This window comes from Muntiacus reevesi, chromosome 4 (assembly GCF_963930625.1).
Source record: "Muntiacus reevesi chromosome 4, mMunRee1.1, whole genome shotgun sequence".
NCBI classification, from domain to species: domain Eukaryota; kingdom Metazoa; phylum Chordata; class Mammalia; order Artiodactyla; family Cervidae; genus Muntiacus; species Muntiacus reevesi.
In genome coordinates, this window is record NC_089252.1 from 82,934,826 (window position 1) to 82,962,495 (window position 27,670).

Here is a 27,670-nt window from a genome sequence, read left to right on the forward strand (position 1 = left end):
AGCTGAAATGAGGGAGTTTATATTGATTTTCGCTTCCTTTTCCTTAAGTAGCTCAAGCAACATATGCGTTGCTGCTTTCACATCTTTTCAATAATACACACGGCATCGCACCTCCCTCAGGCACTCTTTATCCAGGACATCACCTTCTCTTTGCATCAAAAGTATTTTTAAGACTTTGACCTGGGACATAACCCTCTGATGTGGGGGGAGGTGGGGATAAATCACAGATTCAATTTGTATCTTTAAAATATTTATGTATTCATTTTGACTCCACTGGGTCTCAGACGCAGCACACCGGATCCTCGCTGCTACGTGGGAACTTGCGTTGGGGCACACGGACTCTGGCTGTGGTGTGGGCTCGGGAGCACAGGCTCAGGTCCTCTACAGCATGAGGGAGTCTCAGTTCCCCAAACAGGGATCGAACCCACATTGCCTGCGTTGCAAAGTGGACCCGTAGCCACTGGACTACCAGGGAAGTCCCAATGTGTGTTCTCAGTTTTGCCCACCAAGGGGTTTGGTATAGACAGGGAGATCATGAAAAGATGTCTGTTCCCTACAGATATCCACCTGAGACAGAACAGAAAACTGGTGAAGTCAATGCACTTCCTGACTCCTCAGGAGCACGCTCACAGCACGGAGCTCTCCCTCCACCTCTCTCACTTCCCCGGGGATCCAGTAAGACACCTTGGGTGAGTTCAACTCAGAGGGTTCATGCTCCCAGGGAGGTTTGTCTCTCATTCTTTCCCACTTATTACCGTAGCTGCCCTTTGAAGTGGAAGACATTCTGGGACTGCCGTGAGTGCACTGAGAAACTGATACTCAGATTATGCCACCAATGTTTCTGAGTGTCCCTGGTCAACCCGGTCAACTTGATAAAAGCACCCAGATAGGATTACAATCCCGTGAATCCCATCTGAGGGCAGCTGGCTCTAGTACCTGTGGCTTCCTGACAGCAAGACAGACTCTCTCTGGAGGGACTAAGGCCTGTCTTAGTTTTGCTTCTCAGAAGGTTTATTTTTTGCTGAGATGTAATTCATACAGCATGTAAGTCACCCTCTTAACATGAAGTGTTGGTCTGGTCTGAATGGAGAATTCCATGGACATAGGAGACTGGCAGGCTACAGTCCATGAGGTCATAAAGAGTCGGACATGACTGTGCACGCACGCAGCCACTGGTCTGAATGATCATGTCCCTCTAAATTCCTGTGTTTAGAATGCATGCCCTGTGTGATAAGATGCGCTGGTATTAGGAGGTGGGGTCTTTGGGAGGTGATTCGGTCCTGAGGGCCAAGCCCACGTGAATGGGATTAGCACCTTCACAGAACAGACTGCAGAGACCCTTGCCTCTTCCTCCATATAAGGACACAGAGAGAAGTGGGCAGTCTGTCACTTGGGAGAGGTCTCTGATCAGAACCTCACTGACATGATATCTTGATCTTGAACTTCCAGCCTCCAGAACTGTGAACAACAAATTTCTATTGTTTATGAGCCACCCAGTCTATGATATTTTGTTATAGCAGCCTGAACAAACTAAGATAAGTGGGTTTTAGTATTATATATCCATAAGGTTGTCCAACCAATACTAGATTAATTATAGAATATCATTCTTAAGAGAAACCACACATCCAATAGCAATCACATCCTGTACCCTCCTAAGTGCTGTTATGGTTCACTAATAAACTTTCTATCTCTATGGATTTACCTATTTTGAACATTTCGTGTAAATAGATTCATCTAGTATGTGGCTTTTTGTGAGCAGCTTCATATAAAATTTTCAAGATTTATCCATGTTATATCAGTATTCCTTTCTATGGCTGAATAGTATTCCACTACATGCACGCAAGGCATTTTGTATATTTCTTCATCAGTTAATGGAAATCTGGGTTGTTCCAATTTCTGGCTATTGTGACTAATAATGCTATGAATACTGTTACTGTTCAGTCGCTAAGTCATGTCTGACTCTTTGCAACTCCAAGACTGTAGCATGACAGGTTCCTCTGTCCAAGGGAGGTTTCAAGGCAAGACTACTGGAGTGGGTTGCCATTTCCTTCTCCAGGGGATTTTCCTGGATCAGGGATCAAAACAAATATCCCTACCTGTGTCTCTAACATTGTCAGGTGGATTCTTAACCACTGAGACACCGAGAAAGCCTGAGGCTATGAATATATGTGTATAAATTACTTCTGTTTTGGATGACACAATTTGAAAGTTCTCCAGAAATACTTAAAAAAAAAAATCCCCTGGTCTTCCCCGTTTCGCTATTTTTGCTGGATATAAGATTATGAACTGTTTCGTCTATGAAGGCATCTTAGAGGGCCTGTGATAGAAAAGAGCACAGTACTTGGAGTATGAAGATGTAGATGTCAATATTAGCTCTGTTGATCACTAGATGTTTCACTCTGAATGAATTCCATAGCCTATTATAGTCTAATTTCCAAGACTATAATTTTATAGAGGATTAGTGATGCCTGATCTCTAGGGTTGTTAAGAAGGTTAAAGAAGAGGGAATGTAGAAGCATATAACAGAGCCACAAAAGATGTCGTATTTATTCTTTCATTTACTTACTATTTATTGACTACTTGCTCTGTGTCATGTACTATCCCATGTGCCTCTTAAAACTAGTGAATAAAACAAATATTCCTAACTTTACGAAGTTTAAAATCTTCAAGGGGACTCATTCACCCTATTCTTTGAGTTAGGGACTTTGCAAATTTACATTTTGTACCTTTCCCATCTATACTTTTCCTGAACCAACTCCCCTTCAGGCCTACCAACCAGAGTTTCTACTGCTACAAAGAAAAGATAAGGAGGCGATTATTGTCAGCTATATTTATAGGTTAAGAATTAGCAGGTGAGTTGCTTTATCTATTATGACACTGCTTTCTAATAGAAATATAACGCAAGGCACATACGTAATTAAATTTTTCTAGTACCTACATTGTGTGTGTGTGTGTGTGTGTGTGTGTGTGTGTGTGTGTGTGTGTGTGTGGATGCTCAGTCATGTCTGACTCTTTTGTGACCCTATGGACCATAGCCGCCAGTCACTTCTGTCCATGGGACTTCCCAGGCAAGAATACTGGAGTGGGTTGCCAATTCCTTCTTCAGGAGATCTTCCTGCCCCAGGAACTGAACACACGTCTCTTGTGTCTCCTGCAATGGCAGGTGGATTCTTTACCATCAGCACCACCTGGGAAGCCCAGTACCCACATTAAGAGAAAGTAAAAACAAACTGGTAAAATGAATATGTTTTAATTAATCCAATATATTAATTTCAACATAATTTACATAAAAATAACCAATGAGGTATTTTACACTCATTCTTTTCGTTTTCACTGTGTCACACAGCTTGCAGAATGTTAGCTCCCAGACTGGGGATCGAACCTGGGCTCTGGCAGTGAAAGTGTCAAGTATGTCATTACTGTCAGGGAATTCCCTATTTTCCTTTTTTTGCAGGAGATTTCCCACATCCAAGGGCTGCCCTGCAGATGCAGAAAAGATGACGTGAAGATGGACATAGAGATGAGACTGATATGTCTACAAGACAACTGTCACCAAGGATTGCTGCCACAGCCTGAAGGTAGAATGGAGCAAGGAATGATTCTTCCTTAGAGCCTTCTATGGGAGAACAACCCTGCCAACATCTTGATTTCAGACTTTTAGCTCAAGAACTGTGAGAGAATACATTTCTGTTGTTTTAACCCACTTGAGCTAGCAGTAATCTGTTACAACAGCCCTAGGAAAGTATTACAGATTCTGGTAATTCAGTTTGGACTGGCCACATTTCAAGTGTGCAACAGCCACATGTGGCTAATTTGAACGTAATTTTAAAGCCTTTAGAGGAAAAGTCCTCCGCGGTCATTTTCCAAAACTTTGCTTGAGAAATGAGAACCTTTGAGATAGGTCTTAATTGAGAACCGAGGGGTGGGCCCTCTGCCTTAGAATCATTCTTTCCTTAACAAAATAATCTGTTACTTTTCTTAAGGGAAAGAATCCTTGATTACTCTGAGAAGACAAAACATCCCAGCAATCCACTAGGGGTTTTGCAAAATATGAAAGCTATTTTTCTTCTATCTCTCCAAGCACAGAACTCACACCTAACAACATGTACCTTATTGTTTACCAAAATGATCAGTAATCGTACTCTAGCTGTAGGCTCAGGAGACATTCTCCTTTGTTTTCTACTCTCCAAAGGTTGTGCAACATAGTTCTACCTTTCTTTAAGATTATGGAATAATATCTTTTTTTGCATTTATTACATCAAATAACAGAGAAAGAGTAGAGACCAATACCACACTGTCAGTGGTTCACTGGCCAGGAAAAAAGGCCCAGCAAAAAAATTAAATGATTTCAATACTCAGGACACCTCTTCAACATAAAAAGCCCTTCCTTTGTATCATCAAGTATTCAATAAATTGCCCTGAAAGCTAGGCTGACCTGAGTAAAAAGGCAGCGTATACACTAGGGGGGAAAAATAAACCACTAGATTATGAATCAGAAAGTCTAGACTTCAGCTGTGCCATTGATGTCAGGCATATAACCTTGAGCGGGTCCCTGACCACTCAGATTCTCATATGTAAAACTGGGATAATGACGATTGCTGCTCTACTTGCCTCTCAAGAGCATTTACTATAACTCTCAGGCTTTTGTGAGCATCACAGTTGCCTGGAGGAGGAACATGAACTCACCTCCAGAGGTTATGATTCTATAGGTCTGGCCTGGAGCCCAGGAAACAGCATTTCTGATAAGTTATCAGGAGTTGCCGATGCTGCTCATCCACAGACTACATTTTTGAGGCCCACTGGCTTATAATACTTTACAAGATGGTAAGCCCCACGATAATAGGTACTATGTGTCAGTGGATATTACAGCAAAACAGTTAGAGGTCCTGGCTTTTGAACTTGATGGACCCCGAATCAAACACTGTCTTGGACCCGTATGAGCTCTGATTCCTTGGGCATGGCACATAGCCCCTCATCTAGGAACGGGTTGTTCTGAGGTTCAGTGGTATCCTGTACTCAAGAATGCCATACTACATCTGGCACAGAAATGCTCAATAAACGTTTACTCCTGACATTATTACTGTAGTGGTCTCTAGCCTCCAATGAGTTTGTGAAACAGATCGTTCAGCAAATATTTTATAGACTAACCAGTGCTAAACAAATTAATGGGATTATTATGGTGGTATGGGGCTACATTGTTAACAAACTCTGTTCTTTGTACAGGTGAAATACCTGGTTGACATCACCAAGGGGAGTTTTTCAGAGGAAAGAAGAATGGAAGGATATGGTCCACTAGGGAGTCCATTCTAGTCCATTCCACCACACACGTTAGGGACTTCTATGTGCTCCTTTATTTATCTTAGTTTTTAAAACTTATTAAAAAAAATTTTTTTTCTGTCATTTGAACCACCAGATCCTTCTTGTTTTAGAACCCTTTATCTGCAACTTGCTAGGAGTTCTGTCATAGATATCTCCACAGCGCATTCACAGTGCCAGACCCCCAGATAGATGGCTCCAGCTGTCAGGGGCCTTGCTGCCAGGAGGCAGATCCTCAAAGGTGTGGCTGCTAAACATGTACATGGATGCCCACTGGCTTGCTGCTGCTGGTAATGATAATGTCAGTGATATTAATAGCAACTAACACATGTTACTAAGCCAAAATGTCTTCCTAAGTGCTCTACACATATGAGTTTAATCAACTAGGTATTTATTTTTCAGAGAAGCTTATCATATTTCTACTTTATAGATGAGGTCAAACTGCAAAAATGTGGAGGAGAGGCAACAAATGTCCTATAAACTCTGCTATCCAAACTTCAATCACTGAAGAAAGGCGGGATACTTGTGTGCTAAGAAGCTGATACTGGTGGCATCAGCAGCAGCAGCAGGGTAAAGAGGACAGGGCCAATCTTTCACTTAGAGCTAAACGACACTCTCAGAGAGCACCACAATCCTAGCACTGGTGGGTCCTCAAAGACAGACTAAACGACTCAGTGAACGACAGCTCACACTCACTGGCGCTTGCTCGTATCAGACACTGCACTAAGTATAAAGAACATATACATGACCTCAACTCTCACAGACAACCCAATAACCATGTATTCTGTCTATTTTATTTTATAAAAAATAAAAAGCAACCCAAGTCTTGGGGAGATAAAATAGCTTGACCACACAGCTGACAAGTGACAGGTCTACCTCTGTCATTTCAAAGCCCATGCTTTCGGGTGGTGTTCCTGGCATGATAGGAAACTCCACGGCTGTTCCTTCACCCGTCCTCAAGTTCTGAGAAAGTACCATGAATCCTACATTTTAACCAGGCACCATCACACAAGCTGATATTAAATGCATGCAACATTTGGATTTTTCATCTCTCTGTTTTTCTCCCTTCTTCCTAATGTGTTTCATTCATCAGATCATTTTTTTGTTTAAGATACAACATGTCCTAGACTCTATCAGTAAGAGAGTTTTATTTATAGTTAAGGCATCCAAGGCATCCAGGCTAGCTGAGCATATCTAATGAAGCCATTAATGATTTTGCTTCAGGAGAGGTCTTATATTGAATATTTCTAATAACATTTGGTTTGTATCACTGCTACTATCTGTCCATGCTGGTGGGGACATAAAATTGCTGCCAGTTTCTCTATTTACCTCAACATCTTCATTACTGATTAATATTTTTCCACCAAGAAATATTTTTAAGGACTTAAATTGATATTCAAAAAGAGTTTTCTGTTTGCTGTTTATTATTTTCTGAGTATACTTCTCCCTATTCTTTTCCTAAATTTTCTTCACTGGAGCCACTGCTTTTTAACCTAGCTATTAACTTTCTTCTTGCTAAATCTTTCTACTACCTTGGCTTCATTTAATGGCCATGGTTCTGAGACAGCACAGAGAAAATAGGAAATCCATTCTTTGGCTGCAGTCAGCATGGCTGGCTATACTGGCCAGACAGTTTCTTAGAAAGAGAAACAATAAAATAAGAGTTCAGTGCAAAACTAGGCTTTGCAGTAGCTGTATGAAAACTGACATTCACTCAACTCTGTTTTGATCTTAATTGAATGCTTCTTACTTTTGCAAAAACAGAGGCAGTACTGGGTTTAATATCTGTCTAGAATTGGGAATTATTTGAAAGTTGTCTGTTCTTCTGTTTACTCTGGGGAAAATACAAGAGTTTGAGAACTGAAATACTGCTGCTGGCTATGTTGTGAGGCCAACTTTGAAACTCACTTCTGTGTACTCTGCATCCTAGTGGGACCTATACGGGCATGATAGTGATGGGGTGCCGGGATCTTCAGGGCAGATCCTGAGCTTTGCAGGAATGTGTGATTAAGGGAAAACTTGATAAGATTGTGCTTATCGAGTTCTACTACCAACATCAACAAATACTGTGGGTTCCTACTGTGCATATATGTTCTCAGATCCTAGAAGAATAGAAAAGCAGCCATAGTCTAGGAGCTTCCCTGATGGCTCAGATGGTAAAGAATCTGCCTGCAATGCAGGAGACCCAAGTTCAGTCCCTGGTTCAGAATCCCTTGGAGAAGGGAATGGCTACCCAATCCAGTATTCTTGCCTGGAAAATCCCATGGATAGAGGAGCCTGGAGAGCTACAGTCCATGGGTCACAAAGAGTAGAACACGACTTAGTGACTAACACACACACACACACACACGCCCATAGTATACTTCAGTTTAACATATAAGACACATCTTGAGCCTAAGATGCCCTCTGAGGACCACTGGACATTGTCTCCATATACTCTGATTGCATCCTGGATTGTGTTTCTTGGGTTTCCCTGGTGGCTCAGAGGGTAAAGAGTCTGCCTGCAATCTGGGTTCGATCCCTGGGTTGGGAAGATCCCCTGGAAAAGGAAATCGCAACCCACTCCAGTATTCAAGCCTGGAAAATTCCATGGATGGAGGAGCCTAGCAGGCTACAGTCTATGGGGTTGCAAAGAGTCAGACATGACTGAGAGACTTTACTTTTGCATTTCTTTCTGTCATAGATTCAAGCTACACCCCTGTGATTAAGTATTCAATCAGGGCCTCCTCCTTGCTCCAATTACGAGAATGCTTGCTAATCCCAGACTATGCCTCTCTTGAAATAAACAGGACCCTTTCTCCACTGCCTGTTCCGGATGCAGTGGTAACAGCAGTAGACAGCTTGTGAACAGACAACAAAATGCTCGCATTTGCAGAGGATGCACTTTCTCAAAAAGAAATCATTGCTGAAGTTGGTCAACTGCATTATAGAGGTGGGGATATATTTAGCCTCTCTCAAACCAAGGCCAACTGAGAATACATCAAACATACATTTTGTTTTCACCCATTTACAGAGGACTTTTAAATGTCTTCATGCCTCTTCCTCCATATGAACATATGAAGCAGTCATTTTATTCTTTTTCTCAAATCTGCCAATGTGAACAGAATCAGTAACACATAGCAACAACACACAGGACCTATGTGAAATTTCATATTAGATGAATAAAGTTTCAAGCTTAGCTCTGACCCTTCAGCATATATATCTGCCTTTCAAATCATGTGTTTGTTAGAACTATGGTGCTAGTGGTAAAAAAAAAAAAAAAAAAAAAACCTACCTGCCTGCCAATGCAGGAGACATAAGAGATGAGGGTTTCATCCCTGAATCAGGAAGCTCTCCTGGAGAAGGGCATGGCAACCCACTTCAGAATTCTTGCCTGGAAAATCCCATGGACAGAAGAGCCTGGTAGAATATAGTCCATGGGGTCACAAAGAGTCAGACATGACTGAAGCAACTTAGCAGGCAGCAGACAATATTCTTAGAGTTAGAAAGGACTCCAGGGGAGCATCTGTTCACTATCCTCATCATACAGAGGGGTAAACTGAATCACAGAGAGGCAAAAATGACTTGTCCATCAGTTGGCTAATAATAAAACTAGTAAATAGTAAAACAAAAAATTAAAACTACCTGTTTGCAGGACCTGGATAACACTCCTAGGCATATCTATGTAGAGGCATGCGTGCAGGTTATCGCTGTCGTTCAGTCCCTAAGTCAAGTCCAACTCTTGGCGACCCCATGGGCTGCAGCACACTAGGCTGCCCTGTCCTCCACTATCTCCCCGAGTTTGCTCAAATTTAATGTCCATTGAGTTGGTGGTGCGTGCAGGTACTCACATGCATATAGGCAAACAGACCCACATCACAGTCAACACTTCAATAACCTCTACCAAAATCATGTTTTCTGTATGGTTTTGTCCTAATTACTGATGTGACCAATAATGGGCTTCTCATCTGCTACTAACTGGTGTGTGCGTGTTTTTGGTCTGGATTCCCCCAGAAGCAGAGCCTGAAAGAAGGACCTGAAAACAGTTTATTTGGAAGATGATTCCAGGAAATCCAGTGAAAGGAGAAGACAGGGAGTGTATTATGGGCAACAGGGCTTCAGTCTTGCTGGGGACCTCAAAGGAACTGTGAGGAACACAGTTCTCTTTCCAAATGACAGGCCCTGAGGCTTTTATCTGCTGATTCTCATGCCCCACGGTTTGTGGACCACGCTGAAGAAGGGAGTTAATTTCTTGAAGTTCCTCTTGCTTGTGACTTTAGAGGAAGACTCAAAGCAGAAAAATACAGAGTGGGAACAGTCCACCCAGCTATGGCTAAAAGCAGAAATTGACAAAGGGGTACTACACCACGAGATAGAGTTCAAGGCCCACCAACAAATTTTAATACTGTGTATGTTAAATCTAATTTTAAAAACGCATTTATATGAATCAGCCTTAGAGGTGGCTGGTTCACTGCCTTAACATGAAGGAGATGGCACGCCTTGGATCCAGTGCACGGCTGGAAATTGGAGATCAGCTTTCTCTTGCTCATGTCTGGTCAGCGTGCAGCATTTGTTCATTTGACATATGCTTATTTATTCAGTGACTGGCACTATGTACTATGCAGTTTGAAGATGCTGGGCATAAAGCCATGACCTAAAAAGATGCAAAATGCCTGCCTTAACACAGCTTCAGTCTGGTAGGGAAAGATATTTAGCATAAAGACAAATAAAACACATAGCTATTCATATACTGATAAGACCTCTGAAGAAAACTAAAAAATAGGGGTATAAAATACTGGTGAAAGGAATTATTGCTATTTCAATTTAATTTTATTTATTTGCTGTGGTCAAGAAAAGTCTTATTGATTAGGTGGCATTTGAGCACAGATCCAAAGAAGGCCAGAGGGAGACTGATGGGGACATTCAAGGGAAGAGCATTATTGGGTAAAGGAAGAATTAGTACAAAGACCCTCAGGTCTACTTATTTGGTACTGTGTCTCATAACAAATAGAAACTAAATGCTTGAAACAGACTTTGCAACCTGGTGAACTAGAAACAGCATCTTGCCGGAAGCCCGTCTTGATTTGCTTCATAGAGCCTTTTATTTATTTAAAGATTTTTTTTAATGTGGATAATTTCTTAAAAGTCTTTATTGAATTTATTACAATCTTGGTTCTGTTTTATGTTTTTTGGTATTTGGCCACAAGGCATGTGGGATCTTAGCTCCCCAACCAGGGATGGAACCTGCACCCCCCTTCATTGGAAGATGAAGTCTTAACCACTGAACCACTAGGACGGTCCTCATACAGTCTTTTAATTTTTATTTTAAAATTAATTTGAGTTGATTGGCAACAATAATTACGAGATTTATTCATAAAAGCTAAAAACTGGGAGGCCTGGCATTTAGGAGCTTAGTGGGGCACCGGTTGGCACGTTAATAGGACATGTTTTGTCCAGTTTTCCACAGTCACTTGTACTGCCTGTTGTCAGGAGTCAGTATGACCTTAAGAATGCTTCACTCATTTACTAGCTTCCTTGTTCTCCTAAGTAGTAGGGTTATGAGCTCCCTGTTTAAATTAAGACGGAGAAAAATAAAACTCAATTTTGTAGAGACCGAATTTTCAGACTACTAGCATCAGTAGTCACATTTTGTTTTAAATTGTTGTGAGAGGCTGAGTCTAGCTTTGTAAGAGAGAACACTGTCATTGTACCATAAATTACTAATCGATTCCTTAAAGAATTAGCAGACCTTTTAAGACGCATCTCATGTAAGAGAAACCTGTGTATTTATTTGAATCTCCTATCTTGTTTAGGAAAAAAGATCAGGAAAAAAAAAAGCATATTTGAGATTCACTAATTGTGATAAACATAATTGACAAACTATTTTCCTTGCCAAAAACTAATCAAGAAATACACAACTAAGAAAGTATAGAAAAGGAAAAGAAAGAGCAGTTAAAGAAATCTGTTCAGAATTCAGTGTCGAGTACTATGTAAATTAATGAAATCAAGACAAATAGAAAGAAAACAAAAACATTAATTAACGCTTGACTTTACCTACACTGAAAAAGGCATATGGTAAGGGAATATTAATGCCATGTAAACCAGTTCACAAAAAAGACTCACCCCAAAAAATCAATATAATGATTTCCTGCAAAAGGTTAACTGCATAAAAAAGATATAGGTACACATCTTGGGTGAGAATTTCGAGTTTTTCTAAAACACCACTGAGGAGATTAATGGCTTCACTGATTTTTAACCCTTTGAATTCTTGATATCTACTGTGCACAGTGGGTTAATTTGACTACAGATAGCTATGATCAAATACTGAGACACTGATTCATGATCTTGGACTTTAAAGTAGATGTTTATCTTAGAGTCAGGAGAAATTAGAGACAGAATGTCCCAGTTGAGGACTTTCAGGAGGGTCAAGGCCCATGAAAAGACTGGAGAAAGGAAGCGAGGCAAAGAGCCTGAGGCATCTGCTGAGAGGCAGACATTTAGCTTCTGACCAGATGAGGGTGAGAAGTAATATTTAAAAGAGACAGCTAGATGCCAACAGGACCCTAAGCAGGGAATGGTGAGGATGCTGTAAACCTAACTAAGGCAAGAAATGCAGGCTTTGAAGCTAGGGTTTTCTAAAGTTTCTAAGTGGATGGCAGTTCACATTTAGAAAAACCTAAGAAGAATGAAAGCCAAAATTTAAAGACTAATTTACAATCATACACTGAAGAAATCAATGAGCAAGCTACAAGACTGTATAACATGTTGGTCAAAACTATGGAATCTGGAGTTAGTCAGCTCTGAGTCTGAACCTTATTTGCTCTACCACCTCCTAGCATGGTGACCTTGGGTGAGTTTCTTAAATTCTTAATGCTTTAGTAATAATATTAATAATAACAGTGAAAAAAATAAAGAGTAAACACTTCTTAGTGATCATGAGATAATGAAATGAAGTGCACAGAGTGCTTAGTGCAGTGTCTGGCATGCATAAGGGATCCATACAAGGGAGTACTATCATTACTACCTTTAATTACACAGTAATCACAGTAATTTACTGTACCTAGCTGCAAGTCAGTACAGCTCGAAAACTCAGCTAATAGACTTCTGTGTCTTTCTTGCATAGGAGCATACCCACAGATGTTAACACAGTTCTGGTTCCCTGTAAGGTACTCAGTAACATTATTTGAATGAATGCATGAATCAAGTTAAGTGATGACTAAAAAAGTCACTTTTGTTTTATGGTATAAAAACAGAAATATATTCCAGGTATCTGTCTTGGACTTGGCACTCTGAATAACAAAACAGATCAACTAGTTTAATTTCAAAAAGACATGGGAAGACTCCCACCATCCCAACCTGGAAACCAACTCTCAGTGCATACTGGACGCAGGCCACATCAGCACTGAGTGGTGTACGTCAGCTCGTAGGCCCCCATCTTCCAGAAAGTCCAGAAAGGAATAAACAGCATGTTTGAGCTTTTCAAAGCTCTTGTTTAGCAGCTGACCATGAAAGTATGGTAAAAGCCTCATGTCTATGCTTATGGCTCCTGCTAACCTATAGGTGTATTCAAATGAAAACAAAGGTATCAAAGGATGGTGTTATATCAACAAAGACATTGAAAGAGTCATCCAGATAAAGTTCCATCCACTGACATCAAGGTAGGCAATACTTGAGACTAATCAGCGTTATTGTCCAATATCTCTGTGCAATTGAGTGCTGGAATGAGCAAAAATAACAACTTTCAAACCAAAGAGTAGCTCATACAACTCTAAAAGGACCAGACAGACAGGCGAAACATCAATGTCTAGCTCTGGATACAACACCATGAAAAGAGGCGCTAAAAGACCATCAGGAGAGCATATCCAGTGGTGTCAGCAAACGCTATGTCATAGTAGTCATATGCCATCTAAAGTGAAGGCCCACTTTTGAATTAGTGTGAGATACAGTGGCATTTTTAAATCAAAAAGTTTTCAAATGACACTCTACCTGCAAGGCACAACATGAAGGATTGCAGTACCAGCAGTTCCCATGGCAACCTCATCTTCAGTTTCCGAGGTCAAAGGAGTTTCAAGTCCAATAACAAGTGAATAGAATAGCTGCTTCTTTTAAGTTGTGTTCAACCTTTAATCTGTGGAGGAGAAGAGACATGACAATGAGATCTGGGAATACTTCTCCTTGTGGTCTCTGCAAATTTACTTAATATGAATAAAAGTGACTTTTGGAAAACTACTACCGAAAAAGAGAAAGCATGTTAAATTTTGAATATGAAGCAAATAAACCTCTTTTCCTTCTTCCCAATGATACTGGGGTAGAGAGACTGGAGCTGACAGATCCCTGTGGCTACTTAGTGAAGGTAAGAACAGCTTCTGATTAGATGAGAACCAACCTGAAGGCAGGGGACTAAATTATGTTTTATAAGTTCTTTTCCAGTCCCTTAATCTCCAGGTGCTATTATTTTTATTTTCTGATTAATAATACACCCAAAATAGTGAATACAGAAGAAATGTCACTGAACAAAATAGAACCTGATGGACCTTAAGGAGAAATTCTGAAGTCTTAGAATGGAGTTAAATGTGTGAAAAATGATAACCGCCCCATGAATTCAAGTATTTTTTTCCCTCCAATGCTCTATGTTTCATCCCTAAAATGCAACAGAAATGTGCAGCTCCAGTGCCTACAGACAAATTACTAGGTTCTTTTGGACAAATCTAGGGCATGAATGAGAACAGTGATTCTTCTGTTAGCCAGGAATCCTATAACAGAAAAACTCCATGGTGAAGAGAGGCTACTTGTTCTGTGTACAATCTACATAGCAGGAAAGTGGATGGGTGAAGCAAGCAGCGCTCATGGGCCATCAGATGGGCACAGGCTTCTTCTGTTTGAAGGGGCAGGGAGCCCTCAGCTCGTGCTGAGGGCTAACATGAGGGGTACTGACCCAGGGTTGCAGGGGCATTTACAACTTATCAAAGAACAGTTGAAAAAACTAGTATTTATTTTGAAAATCTCCTAAGTTTTAAATGTGGGAAATCAATTCACAGTATTTTTTAAAATGCCAGGGGGATCAAACAAAGCTGAACTGCCTTTAGGTGCCAAAGGTCTGCAACATGACCTCAATAAAACAGAACTCACACTGCGCTTGGCTTGTTCTCATTCACTCATCCCTTCTCCAGTTCATCCTGCTAGCCAGTCATGGATTTATGCATCTCTGGAGTGCCTTTTGCTTGCCAGACACTAGTGAGGCATGGGACCTGCCAAAACGGAGATCCCAGCTCTAGCTCTAGGGATCTCCTACTCCAACGGGGTACAAGCTGCCTACAGTTTCATAAAACTGCAACACGACATGCCATTGTGAAGGAAGGAGGGACATTTCTGGACTTCATAAAGGAGATGAGCTCCCACTGGGATTTGAAAGATGAGCAGAATCCTTCTTCCTATTCATCATTTAATCAAATAAATGAGAAATTTAAGGCACCATAAGACACATTCTCTTTACAGCTTGGGTTATAACAAGTTACAGGGTCCTCCCTCCCAAGCCTGTTTCAAAGACTCTTCTTGGTTAAGTAAATGAAACCTCATTGAAAACCACACAGTACCATACAAATACTAGATATGATTACTATTGTAGCCCTGAGATTTTTTTTTAAGCTGATGATAACCTGAGGCTTCTCATCTCACCGCCACTTATCAGGAAAAACCCCGAGGGAACACAGGTTTACATGAGAACAGGGACCGACACAAGCTCGTTAATCAAGGGCTCTTAGCATTAATTGATATCATGTGATCACTTAGAAGCCTTTATGTTTACCAGGAAGCTTATAGAAAGTGAAGAACCATCATTAGAGAACTCTCCTGTCCTTTGTGCCCTTAAATACCTCAGTTTCTGATAAAACCAGACTATATATGTTGTGAAGACAAAAGGGACTCTTAACTTCTGATCTGCTGATGTGGCTGAAAAGCGGGCTGTGTCTCTAATTGGATATGTTGAAATACTCTTCTGACATGCATGGTGATTAGGCCATTTTAGATAAACAGGATGTGCTGATCAATGAAAACTATTAATGTTTTTAGCAAATGATCAGGGTATTAATAATTAATTTTGTGAGGGAAATGTCATCTCAGACCTGGGGATTGATCTACAATGTTAAGCAGTTTCTTGAAGCAATTAAAATTAATTTAGAAAATGTATCCAATTATACCATAAAGATTTGATTCATGATAGGATGCTGTTTACAGTGCACGTTCTGTTAAGAGCTGTAGATTTTTAAGGATGAAGGATTTCAAGAACCCGATTGGCATTTACTTACCTCTCAGTAGGTAAGGCTCACCTTCACTAATCAGAAATAATGGGCCAGTTGACAGTAATTTGTCTGGTGGGCAGTCTTAACTAGAGAACTGGGTTTTCTGAAGGGAGGTGAAGATTCATGAATCTCATGTGGGGCTGTGGCACAGGATACAAAGTTTTATAATTTCGGTTTTCTGCCAGAACCAAAAAGCAAGCTGTGGGATGAGGCGAGAGTTATGGCGGTCATAGATCTCCCCTGCAGCTGAGAGCTCTCTCTGGTTTATCCTAAGGTGGTTGCAGCAAAAGGCAGTGTACTCAGCACTAACGGTGGGACCTTGACCAAGAATTAGACTCGTAAATCCTTGGGAGGAGACCACACAATGAAACAGGACTGGACAGCTTTCGCTGGCAGAGCCAGAAGGAGATGAATAATTGAGAATTCCACAGTGTATCTGTACACAGAGCTCCACAGAGCAAAACTCCTCTAGCCTCCAACTCTTCAAACAATTCTTATTCCAAAAGTCATGCTGAAGAACTCAGTATATAGTGTTCAAGATACATCATGATTCAGTTCTTCCTTACATGTCCTGGTTCTACATATAGGGCTTAATCACATAAAGATTAGTTTTAGCACTCTACTAAATTAAAAATCTGTCGTTATCCAAATAGCTCTTTTTAAGCTCAGTGAATAAGCAGATGTGCTAACGGGGGCAGAGGCAGGGCTAAGGGTTGGATGTGCAGAGAGGTAAGAGCCCTGCCCTCGAGAAGCTCACTGTTAACTTGGCAAGAAAGGCGTTTAAACCAGTCATTGTATTTCAGCACAATTCACATAATACATCTATGAAGAACACGGTGCTAAGGATGCAAAGGAACATCATCTAACTGAGCCAGGGGGTGGGGTAGGGCAGGGGCTTCAAGAATGCTCTCCAGGGACTTCCCTGGTGGACTAGTGGTTAAAAATTCACCTTGCAATGCAGGGGACATGGGTTCGATCCCTGATTGGTGAACTAAGATCCTACATACCTTGGGGCAACTAAACCCACATGCTTCAGAGCCACAACTAGAGTCCTTGCACTGCAATGAAAGCTCCTGCATGATGCAACTAAGAACCAACACAACCAAATAAACAACAAACAAATACCAAAAAAAAAACACCAAAAAACCTCTCCAAAGGGGTTAACAGCTTGAACTGAGTCTTAAAGGATAAATAAGAGAGAAGAAGGAAATGCCAAGTCAAGTGACATGGACAAGGAAAATGAAAATTTAGAGAGTGTTCAAGTTACTTCAAAGAAAGATAATGGAAGGAGCAAAGTAGACAGACTCATATCTGACGCTACGCTTGAATCTACATTCTCCAGCAGTGTGGCTCATCTGTAATGACAGTAACACCCATGTGGCTGTACAGTTGCCAAATGGTGTCTGACTCTTTGTAAACCCATGGACTGCAGCATAGCAAGCCTCCCTGTCCTCCACTATCTCCTGGTGCTTGCTTAAGTTCATGTCCAAAATACCCATGAAAAGTGAAAGTGAAGTCGCTCAGTCGTGTCTGACTCTGCGACCCCATGGACTGTAGCCCACCAGGCTCCTCCATCCATGGGATTTTCCAGGTAAGAATACTGGAGTGGGTTAATGCAGGCTTACTGTGTAGTCTAAAGAGAAACTATGGAAGGGACCGAGGACAGGACCTTGACACTTAGCAATCACCCTTGTTAAAGAGAGTACACCACTGCCTAAGCCACGGGCTTGATCCCCAAAGGACCTTGACTATATAGTAAAGAGTTTGGAGAATTCTCTAGTGGTCCACTGGTTAAGAATCTGCCTTTCAATGCAGGCGAGGTAGGTCTGATCCCTAGTTGGGGAACTAAGATCCCACATGCTATGGGGCAAGCAAGCACATGCGCTACAACTACTGAGCCCATGAGCTCTGGAGCTCACATGCCACGATTACGGAGAACTGGGCACACAAGCAGGAGCCCACAAGCAGATCTCATGTGCCACAATTAAGACCCTATGCAGTTCCCCACCCTCACCCTCCCTGGCCAAAAAAAAAAGTTGAATCTGAAGATTAGGAGGAGGATGGGTATGCTTTTAAACAGGGGGAATTTCTGAATATATCTGGTTTCTCTGTATGGGAGTCTGCTTTAAATGCAACCCCCAGAAGCACAGAATATCTAGTCCTGCCCTTTGCCTGTCTCCTCTAGTCAAGGGGATCTGCATCTCTAAATACTAATTTTGTTATTTTTCACAACCCCATGTATAAAAACACTAGATTGGAATTAAGTTCTTTCTTCCAGGTTTTGCCAATAGTTATCAATTTTGGGAAAGTCACTTAATCTTTGTAAACATACTTGCTTGTCTACAGTTTGGGACTCAAACCATGAACCCTGTCTTTTGCAGACACATGTTGTAAACTTTAACCAATCTATTTAAGACAATCAATAAACAGTGTCAGTGAAAGAATAAACTTAGCTAACATCTTTCATGTGTCTACCACGTGCTTTGATATTCCCTTTTCATTTAACCTTCATAGCAACACTGGAGGGTCAGATGTCACTATCCTCTATAAAACTATAATATTGGAAATTAGACTAGGAGACTCTACGGAACTTGTTCAAGGTCAAACATCTCTAAATCAACAGAGCCAGTGTTCAAATCTATGTCTTCCTATTGCATACTTCTCTTTTCTAACACATCGACAGAAATGTAAGTAAAGTGATGTGTCTTTTACATGACGACATAAAGTTCTGATGCTGCCTCTTTTCTAACTCTGCTTTTCATGCTGTCCTGCAGAAACAGAAGCCAGCACCATTGATGAGAGGTACGCGATCTGTGTAATATCCATAATATAAAGTGGAGCATGGGTTTCAGAGCTGAGACTTTGTTAGAAGACTGTATTTCACTAGTGTCAATTCAGAATTCTTCTTGTCAAGAGCACAACTATGAAGGTTTTCTCCCTTTAAGTGTAAAAACAACAGGAATGATTATTTTCTGGCTAATTACTATTTAGAATGCAGCCATTCTTAAGGCAAGAATGTTAAAAATGATCATCCACAGTTTCGTGGATAACTGAGCATTTTCTAATTCTAAAATTACTAATAAGGGGTGCAGTCAATCATAATGGCAAGAAAGCAGAGAGCAGAACTAAAAGCAAGAGAGAAATTCAGCTTCCTCGGAAAGCCAGCTGTCAATCATTTCAAGGGAAGATGGTATGTAGTCAGATCTTAATAGTCAACATATATTTCAGTGCTCATTATTCTGCACATGGCTATATGCAGAATGCAGAGTCAAGGTCAAGGTCTCTGTCCATAAGGGCATGACAGTTCAGTTGGGTAGAAAAGATTACTGATTATATAACTTAGTTTATATACCAACTTAGTGGTACAGATAATCTATACTTTGTATCCTATGGTATCTAGTCTACAGGTTCTTCTTGGACAATGAAAATTAATATCAATCAAATTAGCTTAATACATTGTCTCCTTGCACAGATTTTTACTCTATATTCTATAGGAAACATATTTCCACAACTATTTCTTTGAGATCATCCCTGCTTCAGTGGACAGTGCAATAAGCAGTCTGCCAGGAAGGTGAGAAAACGCGTCTTGCTTGGTTTCTCTTTGAATAGCTTGTCCCAAGCATCTTAATATATGAAGAGAACAGTGTAAAGAAGATATAAAATGTTTGGATAATACATTTGGAAAACTGCATCAATTAACCAACAGGTAGGCACACATGAGATGTTCCATCTTATATAGATGGTACTTACCTACTCAATAGCTGATTTGGACTCTATTTCCATCATAAGATCATATTACAGAGGACTTTGAGGAACTACAGAGGGTCAGCTAAGGTAGACAATTACCCCTATTTATAAAGGCTTTCTAGACTGTGTGGTGTCTACCACTTATGGCAATTCTAACCAGAAATATAATGATTATATTAATATTTACTCCAGCATAAAAGCAGAGAGTCAACATCTTATCAATTCAGTCATCGAAGAACATCTTTTATACATTTTGAGAGCCAAAAGATTTCTACACACTAATTCTGAAAAATCTCTTATTAAAGTTTCTTAGAGTAAGTATGCACTATTGCTTTTTCAACACACCTTCTCCTTGTAAAACCTTACTCTACATTGATTTTGGACCTTTACACTTTGCTCCTCAGGAGATCATCTCAAAAAAAAAAAATAAAAGTAATTCTAATAATCACAGTGCCATTTCAAAAGATCACAGGATTGAGATTCAGAACAACTTGGTTCCTAGGTCAGTCCTGTTGTTTACTTGTTGGGCAAGTTTCTTTACCTATAAAAGAAAGATCTAGATCAGGTTGCTTCTAAGAATCACTGAAGCCCTGATGCATCATATATCAGAGAAAGGGTGTGCATTCAAAGGATTTAATCTGTCAAATGAATAGTGGTCACCATGTCTTTGCCATAACCAATTAGACATCTCACAATTTCTCAGATGACTCCATCTTCTCACACATCAAAGCTATTTCAGATACTGATACATTGCTTTTAGGTTCTGTGTATGGTTCCATTACTGCAATTTAATCCCCAGCCATAAATACATATCTACTATTCATAGTCTCCACCAGGTAATCACTTAATATACAACTTTCCAAAGTTGTATTTACATTTTACTTTTATTAAAGTAATTCATAAACATAGCTTAAATACTTTTACTCCCTGACAGAACTTCTTCCCAAGGAAAACAAGTTGCCTTTCTGGTAAGTATCTCAATCGTCATAAAAATGCTTATACCACTATTTCTCGATTTGGGGATATTATATATATTAGTTTATTGTATAAATGATGAGAATCCAATTTTCATTTATAATCACTCTCAATGAGAGCTGCACATACATAAACATGCACACAAATACCTGGTTCCACTTTCATCCAAATTTAGTTACATAACTTAATTTGGTTAATGATTTTTCAACTAAGGCCCAGAGTATGCTAATATTTTCCTTTTTGTAATAGTCAGATTTTTAAAGACTTAAGAAATTTCTATTTATTTGCTTAGTTTTCTAAGTATATATCGCAAATTCATCCTAAACATCTTACCATGTCTAATGTTTGGATTATGTTCAAATACACATGGCAATCCCTCAGTTTGAATAAATATTTATTTAGAAACATGCAGATGCTGAACACTTTTAAAATTCAACTGAAAAATGAACAAATATACTTTGTGGTATTCTAGCATCATTTAGATGAAAATAGAAAAGCCTTGTATTCAAAGATACAATTATATATATTATGTATACTATGCAATTATCCATATATGAAAGATCTATTTGTGAAAGTTTCCAGCTCAATATATGCAATTAATAAGCAACATAAAAGAATGTGTGATTAAGCTATTAAACAATGCTGGAGGCAATGCCACGGTAGAATGCAATATGAAATAACTAAGGAAATGAGAAATAGACGTCACAAAGTACATACTATGTAGTAGTTCCTTCGTAAGTATTAACTCATAATCTTGAAAACAACCCTTTAAGGGATACAGCAATATTATATTTAAGGGGTAAGTACACTGTCTTTAGTTAGAGCTGATAAGTAATGAAGACAGGACATAAACTCTGAGTATTTTCCCCACAAGTTTACTGAAGTATATTTCACATACACTAGTATGTATTCCTCTTAGTATAAAGGTTAATGAGATTTCCAAAACTTATGCAGTCATGGGAACTTCCCTGGTGGTCAGCGGTTAAGACTCCATGCTCCTAATGCAGGGGCCCAGGTTTAGTCCCTGGGCAGGGATTAGTTCCCTGCCTTCACATGCTGCAATGAAAGGCTCTGCATGCCACAATCAAGACCCAGTGCAGACAAATAAATAAACAAAAGTTTTAAAAAATATTTAAAAATTGATGCAGTCATATCACCCCTACCACCAACAAGACATAGAATATTCCCATCATACTAGAAAGCGACCCTGAAAATTGAACTTCATAGTATGGATGTTTATCCACACTACTGAAATTCTTCTAAATACTGAAGTTATAACACAGGCTTATTAGAAAAACAGGCAATTGTAATGTAAAAGGTACACGACACTTTTTTCTTCTTTAATCTGCTTCTCAGTTACTTCATTTCTGCTTTGGAATGTATATTCTCAGTACAACAAAACTGCAACAGAAGTAGATCATAACAGAAGACAGAAAAAGACATGACACCGCCATGATTCACCTCCCAGTCCTGGGGAAGACAATGCTAAATGAGCATGTACTTTCTCCTGCTTAGCCCAGGGGCAGTCTCAGAATCTCTTCCAGATAGCATTTCAAATAGACACGACAAAATCAACATGGTTTGCAAATTATATAAAAATGTCTTTGTTTTCCCTATGGTGGTTGAAAATATCAGCTTTAGAATTACACAAACCAGGTTTTAAATCCCACATCTACCATTTAGCTGTTGACCCTGGGCGAGTCATTTAACCTCGGTTAGCCTTACTTTTCTCCTTGGTGGGCTTCCCTGGTGACTCAGTAGAAGAATCCTCCTGCCAATGCAGGAGACGGGGGTTCGATCCCTGGTTCGGAAAGATCCCCTGGAAAAGGGAATGACTACTCCCTCTAGTATTCTTGCCTGGGAAATCCCATGGACAGAGGAGCCTGGCGAGCCACAGTCCATAGGGTCACAAAGAGTCAGACATGACTGAACGACTGAAACACTTTCTCTTCGGCAAAGTGACAGTGATGATTCACGGTTGTTGAAAGCAATGTAAGAGAAAATCTCTTTAGCTGGATTCTACTAAAAAAGTTGAGCACAACTTTGAGGAGGCAAACGTTTTGGGAAACGAAGATGGACACGCAGTGGAGGAATCTGGCTTTAGGAGAGACACGGAGGCAGGCAGCTCACTGTGTCAAAGAGGAAGAACTCGTAACCCACAAGATTCCCTCCTGAGCGTCAGAGGAGAGTGCGCGGAGGAACTTGCGTGGCTTGGGGGAGCTGATATTGCCCAGAGACTACAGTTTTAGCTTTGCTTTCTGGGTATTGGGTAGTAAAGTTTGCAAAAGTTCTTAAGGCTCCTACCAACAGGGCAGGAAAGAAGGGTTTTTAGCAACCATCTCACGTTTGTTTTCCTTCTGCCCACTGGTGTGCTGCAGAGTACCAATTCTGCTTAAACTCCCAAATAAATCACTGCTAATGAAGCATGTTGCACATACAGACAGCAACAGGCATTTTTTAATCACCTAAACCAAAGAAGAGCTAAAGGTAAGCACAAAACACTCTAATACCTAATACATTAGGTGTCAGATTTTAAGTGGCAAGAATCGTACGACTTTCAGTGCTTTTACTTGGATGCACTTAGTGGGGAAGTAAAGCTACCAGTATATTCATCATTATGCACAGCTTGCCAATTGCTTGGACAGCCAAATCAGATAACTGGGAGCCTAAAAGAGAGTCTGTATCTACTTAATCAGAAGTAAAAATAAGAGGGCAAACACACATGCACACATTATGACAGGCTATAAAAACAAACAGGCTAAAATCATCTACACGCTGCCCTTCACTCCCAAGTCATTAACTAAATTTCTACTAATTGACATGTCACATAATACAGAAATGAATAAGACAGGTACAGTCTGCCCTCATGGAGCTTGTTTTATTTTACTGGCTGTGTAAAGGGCTCTAGAGTTTCAGAACAGTGGACAGCCAGCAAAGTGTGCCAGTGTGAACCAAAACTGTACATGACCTTTGGAAACAGACTAGGTTCAAATATCAGTTTTCTGTATCAAATGCACAAAATGTTTTGTTAAAGCTATTGGGATGTTCCAATTTTTTCATCTATATGACGGAGACACTGCCGCCTATATTAGAAGTACATAGGGAAGTATGTGGACTAACGCACATAAAATGGTTAGCACCATAAAATCTTAGCATGGACTTCGCCTCACTTAGGGGAACCTTAGAAGTCTCCTTTCTTATAGTAGAGTGTGGGGACATGAAACTACGTTTCAGTGAAATGGTAAAACAGGATTTGTATTCATCACTTGCAACCTCATATAATGGTAAACAGACTGTGCTGTTTACCATTCCAGATCCTGTGCTATTAATTTATAGACATATATAGCAATATTCATCTGAATAATCTTTGTTGAATAAATGCAGTATGTCAGGCACTGTGCTAGGAACTGGATGTCACAGTAAAGTAGACCCTGTCATCATGGAGTGTGCCTTCTAGTCCACTTTCCAGTTTATTTGCCCATGGAGGTAATTTTTTTGAAGAAAAAGCTAAATTCCTGTAAACATACCTTAGTATCACTGTCTTTTAGACCAGGTCTGCAAGCAGATGATAGGAGATTTACAGATGATTTGACAAATTCTTTTGAATTCTTCTTTGGCATAAAATAGTTTTCCAGAAATTCACTGCATATTATATAAAACTATTTAAGCAAGTACGCACCTCCTTAAAAAAAACTTTTTTTTTGCACTCAGATCTATCTGTATTTTGGGCTTTCCTGGCGGTTCAGATGGTAAACAGCCTGCAATGTGGGAGAACTGGGTTCTATCACTGGGTTGGGAAGATCTCCTGGAGAAGGGCATGGTAGCCCATTCCAGTATTCTTGCTTGGAAGATCCCCATGGACATAGTAGCCTGGGCAGGCTATAGTTCATAGGGTCACAAAGAGTCAGACATGACTGAGCGACTAAGCAGAGTACTATCAATCAGTATGCAAGATGGTAGAGAAAGGTAGACAAAGAAAACACCGAGGTTATTTTTTGTTGTTGTTGTTCTTTTTTCTTGAGTACTTACTATGTCTGTTACTATCCAAAGGTGTTACATGAACTATCTAATCCTCACAGTAACTTAAGGAGATAAGTATATGATTACTGTCATTTGCCAAACAAGAAAGTGAAGCTTCGGGAGGCAAGTAAGTCAGATACGTCTTTGGTATTCCTTCCACTGCTTTCTACTAGACCTGTAAATGCCCAATTTCCCCTCAGCATATTGTGTCAGGCCCAACAGTAGTGACAGTTCAAAAGCAAAACAGAGGAGACAGCTGATAAACCTCTGTGCAAAGGTTGCCTTTCTCTGCGTTGGTGGGGATTCTTCATCATCAGATACAAACTGAGGAAACTGAATTATTGCTTAAGGATTCAGAATCGTTGGCATGCCAAGGTACACTTTCCTCCCTTACAAGAACAGCAGAAATTTCAAATATGACAGTTTTTAAAAAGTATTTTATTGCCCTGATCAATGGGTGGCTATTCATGGGTTAGTTCTATGGCCAAAATAGACAGAATGTGACCGACCTGCTCTTTGTTTCATGAGGCTGACTTAGGCCAAATTGAACAAACACTAGTTGGTTCTCAGAGAACCAGATTTCAGGCCTGGCCTGTCACATATATAACAGATGTCCCTCTAGTTCTGGGTGTGGAATGAGCACATGTGCCAATCTACTTTTAACCATTCTATTTATGTTCCTATTTAAAATGCAATAGAGTGATCATTTCCAGTTATAAAGTGTCCTTTATCTGCGAATCTCCAAAGGACAGTGTTATTAACTTTACACTGGGATAAGGGTAAGGTTCCAGTATTATAATTCTCAGGCAGAAAAAATGAGTCATAAAAGAGTATAGTGAATATACAATATTTAGTAAATGTAAAAGAAATACACGTGTCTTTGTCTAAAGCTAAGACTGTACAGAAAAGAGTAATTTTACATGAGGAAAATTAGCCAACCCCCTCTTAACCAAGTGGTCAAGGCTGACATCATCAGCACCAGGTCATGTTGGCCTGGAGCCCCCTCGGCCATGCAGCACCGAGGGGACACAGTATTCATGTGTGGCCAGACTGACAATTTGACAGTGATGTCGAAGCTCAGGATGATCATGAGAAACCACCAAACAGCTGAGTAAGATGCTGCAATATAACTGACCAGAAGTCTTCAAAACGTTAAGATCATCAGTGGCAAGGAAAGACTAAGGGACTGTCATGAATTAAAGAATAGTGTGGACAAATGAATATTACAAACAAGGTGAGATTTCTGGATTAGATCTTACAAGAGAAAGAAGACATTTGTTTAAAACAAAACAAAACAGAATGCTGGTGAACTTTAAATCAGGCCTGTTGTTTAGTTAACTGAATGGCACCACTATCACCGTCCTGCTTTTGATCACTATACTACGGCTATGCACTATAGATTAGCTGGGGGTTCGGAGGTAAAGAAGCCACCTGCCAATGCAGGAAACGTGAGTCTGATCCCAGGGTAGTGAAGATCCCCTGGAGTAAGAAATGGCAACTCACTCAAGTTCTCTTGCCTGGGAAATCCCACGGATAGAGGAGCCTGGCGGGCTACAGTTCATGGGGTAGCACAGAGTCAGATACGACTTAGTGACTGAGCAACAACAACAAGATGTTAGCATTAGGAGAACCGGCATGAAGGGGACTCTGCACCCTTTTTTGCAACCTTCCTGTAAGTCTTTAATTATTTCAAAATAAAGCTGATGCTGCATCAATTACTTCCTATTCTGAGAGTAAGACTGAAAAACAATCCTATTATGGTTTTAACAACAGAGGGTTTATCTTCCTTGAAAGATATGTGCACATGTGCTATGGCTGATTCATGTCAATGTATGACAAAACCCACTGAAATGTTGTGAAGTAATTGGCCCCCAACTAATAAAATAAAATTAAAAAAAAAAAAAGAAAGAAATATATGTGCACATGTAATACCAGTGCAGATGTACATTTATGGTATGCCACAGTGTTTCCAGGAAAGTTCAATGATCATGAAAGTGTGCTCTGAGGAGACACACTGATCAGAGAAAAAATTATGAACAAAAAATAAAAGGGATATGCAGTCTGGATGTCCAGACTGCAATCCACATTGACAGTGTAGTTATTTTCCTCCAACTTAACTAAAATTAGATTGCTGAATACACAAGTTAAGGTATGGAGGAAAAAAAAAAAGTTTAGCCTGCTTTTCTTAATGAAGAAAAAAAAAGCCAGAATTCTGTACTTCTTGTATGCTAAAAATATAGCACTCAGGTTTTCCCTAAATTTCTCAATTATTATCACCATGAGCTCTCTGCAAAAAAAAAAAAAAAAAAGAAGTGAGACTTATGTAAGACAGCAGAAAAATATGAAAGTGGGAATAGATGTAATACTATATAATCATATTTTCTCATGACATCAAATTTCCTCCCTAAATTAGCAGTCTGGGCCTGCTGTTGGTAAAATAAAGTGTAGAAAGCCTAGCTATCTAAGGAAACTAGGAAATAGTTGAATTACCTACAGAAATATCTTTGATAAAAGAACTCTAATAAGTGATAACAAACTTTGAAGCTATTTCAGAGATGCGGCAAACAACCGAACAAAGATCTAAATAGTTGTAGTTATTTCAAAAAGATTTAATTCCATGATTTCTGTTAAAGTATATTTCTACTCACAGTTTAAGTTTTTATTTTATAGCCTCACAGCCCTCACTTACTACACCTTGGCTGCAAGTTTCAGGAAAGTATTTTCAAGTGTAGGAAAAAAATGATGAAATATGTCCCCCTGCTGCCTATGTTTATATAGCTGTAAATATACATAAGATCTCATCTGACTCTTGCTAGCATCACATTTCAGGCTCAGACTGTATCTCAAGTTATCTTATGGAAGCTCTACTAGAGGAAAACCAAAGCTACTTGGGAACCACTAACCTTGATGGATGAGAAAGAATAACGTGCGTAGAGTTAAGGGATACAAGTATACATACAACTGATTCACTTTTGTGCAGCAGACACTAACACAGCATCGTAAAGTAATTGTACTCCAATCAAAAAATAAATTTAAAAAAGAATAACCTGCATAAATACAGTGAAATATCGTTCCAAATAGTCTTCCTCATTCCTAGCTGAATGCATGAAGGCAGATTTTTCATCATCAGAAATAATTTTTTTTAATGTTCTTTCAATTGTATTTCTAGCTCATAATAAGCCTTCAAGTGGGGCAGTCACATTGGTAGTAGAAATGCTTCAGACTCTAGTGACAGACTTGTGCTACTTCAAAGCTCTGGCACCATTTCCTCCAAGAGATCCTGCTTTCTCCTGAATTCACACAACTGAGGAATGAGTCTGGTAGCCATGATGAGC

At 39.8% G+C, this 27,670-nt stretch overlaps 1 protein-coding gene across 1 annotated transcript in view; it reads right to left on the reverse strand.

The window, feature by feature from the left end:
- The window catches only part of CNTN4 (contactin 4), a 966,700-nt gene that overhangs the window by 494,364 nt on the left and 444,666 nt on the right, over nucleotides 1-27,670 (reverse strand). The window contains exon 4 of the mRNA XM_065935280.1: nucleotides 13,282-13,423. Within this exon, the coding sequence (XP_065791352.1) occupies nucleotides 13,282-13,336 (55 nt within the window). The 5' untranslated portion in view covers nucleotides 13,337-13,423. The remainder of the gene's footprint in view (nucleotides 1-13,281; nucleotides 13,424-27,670) is intronic.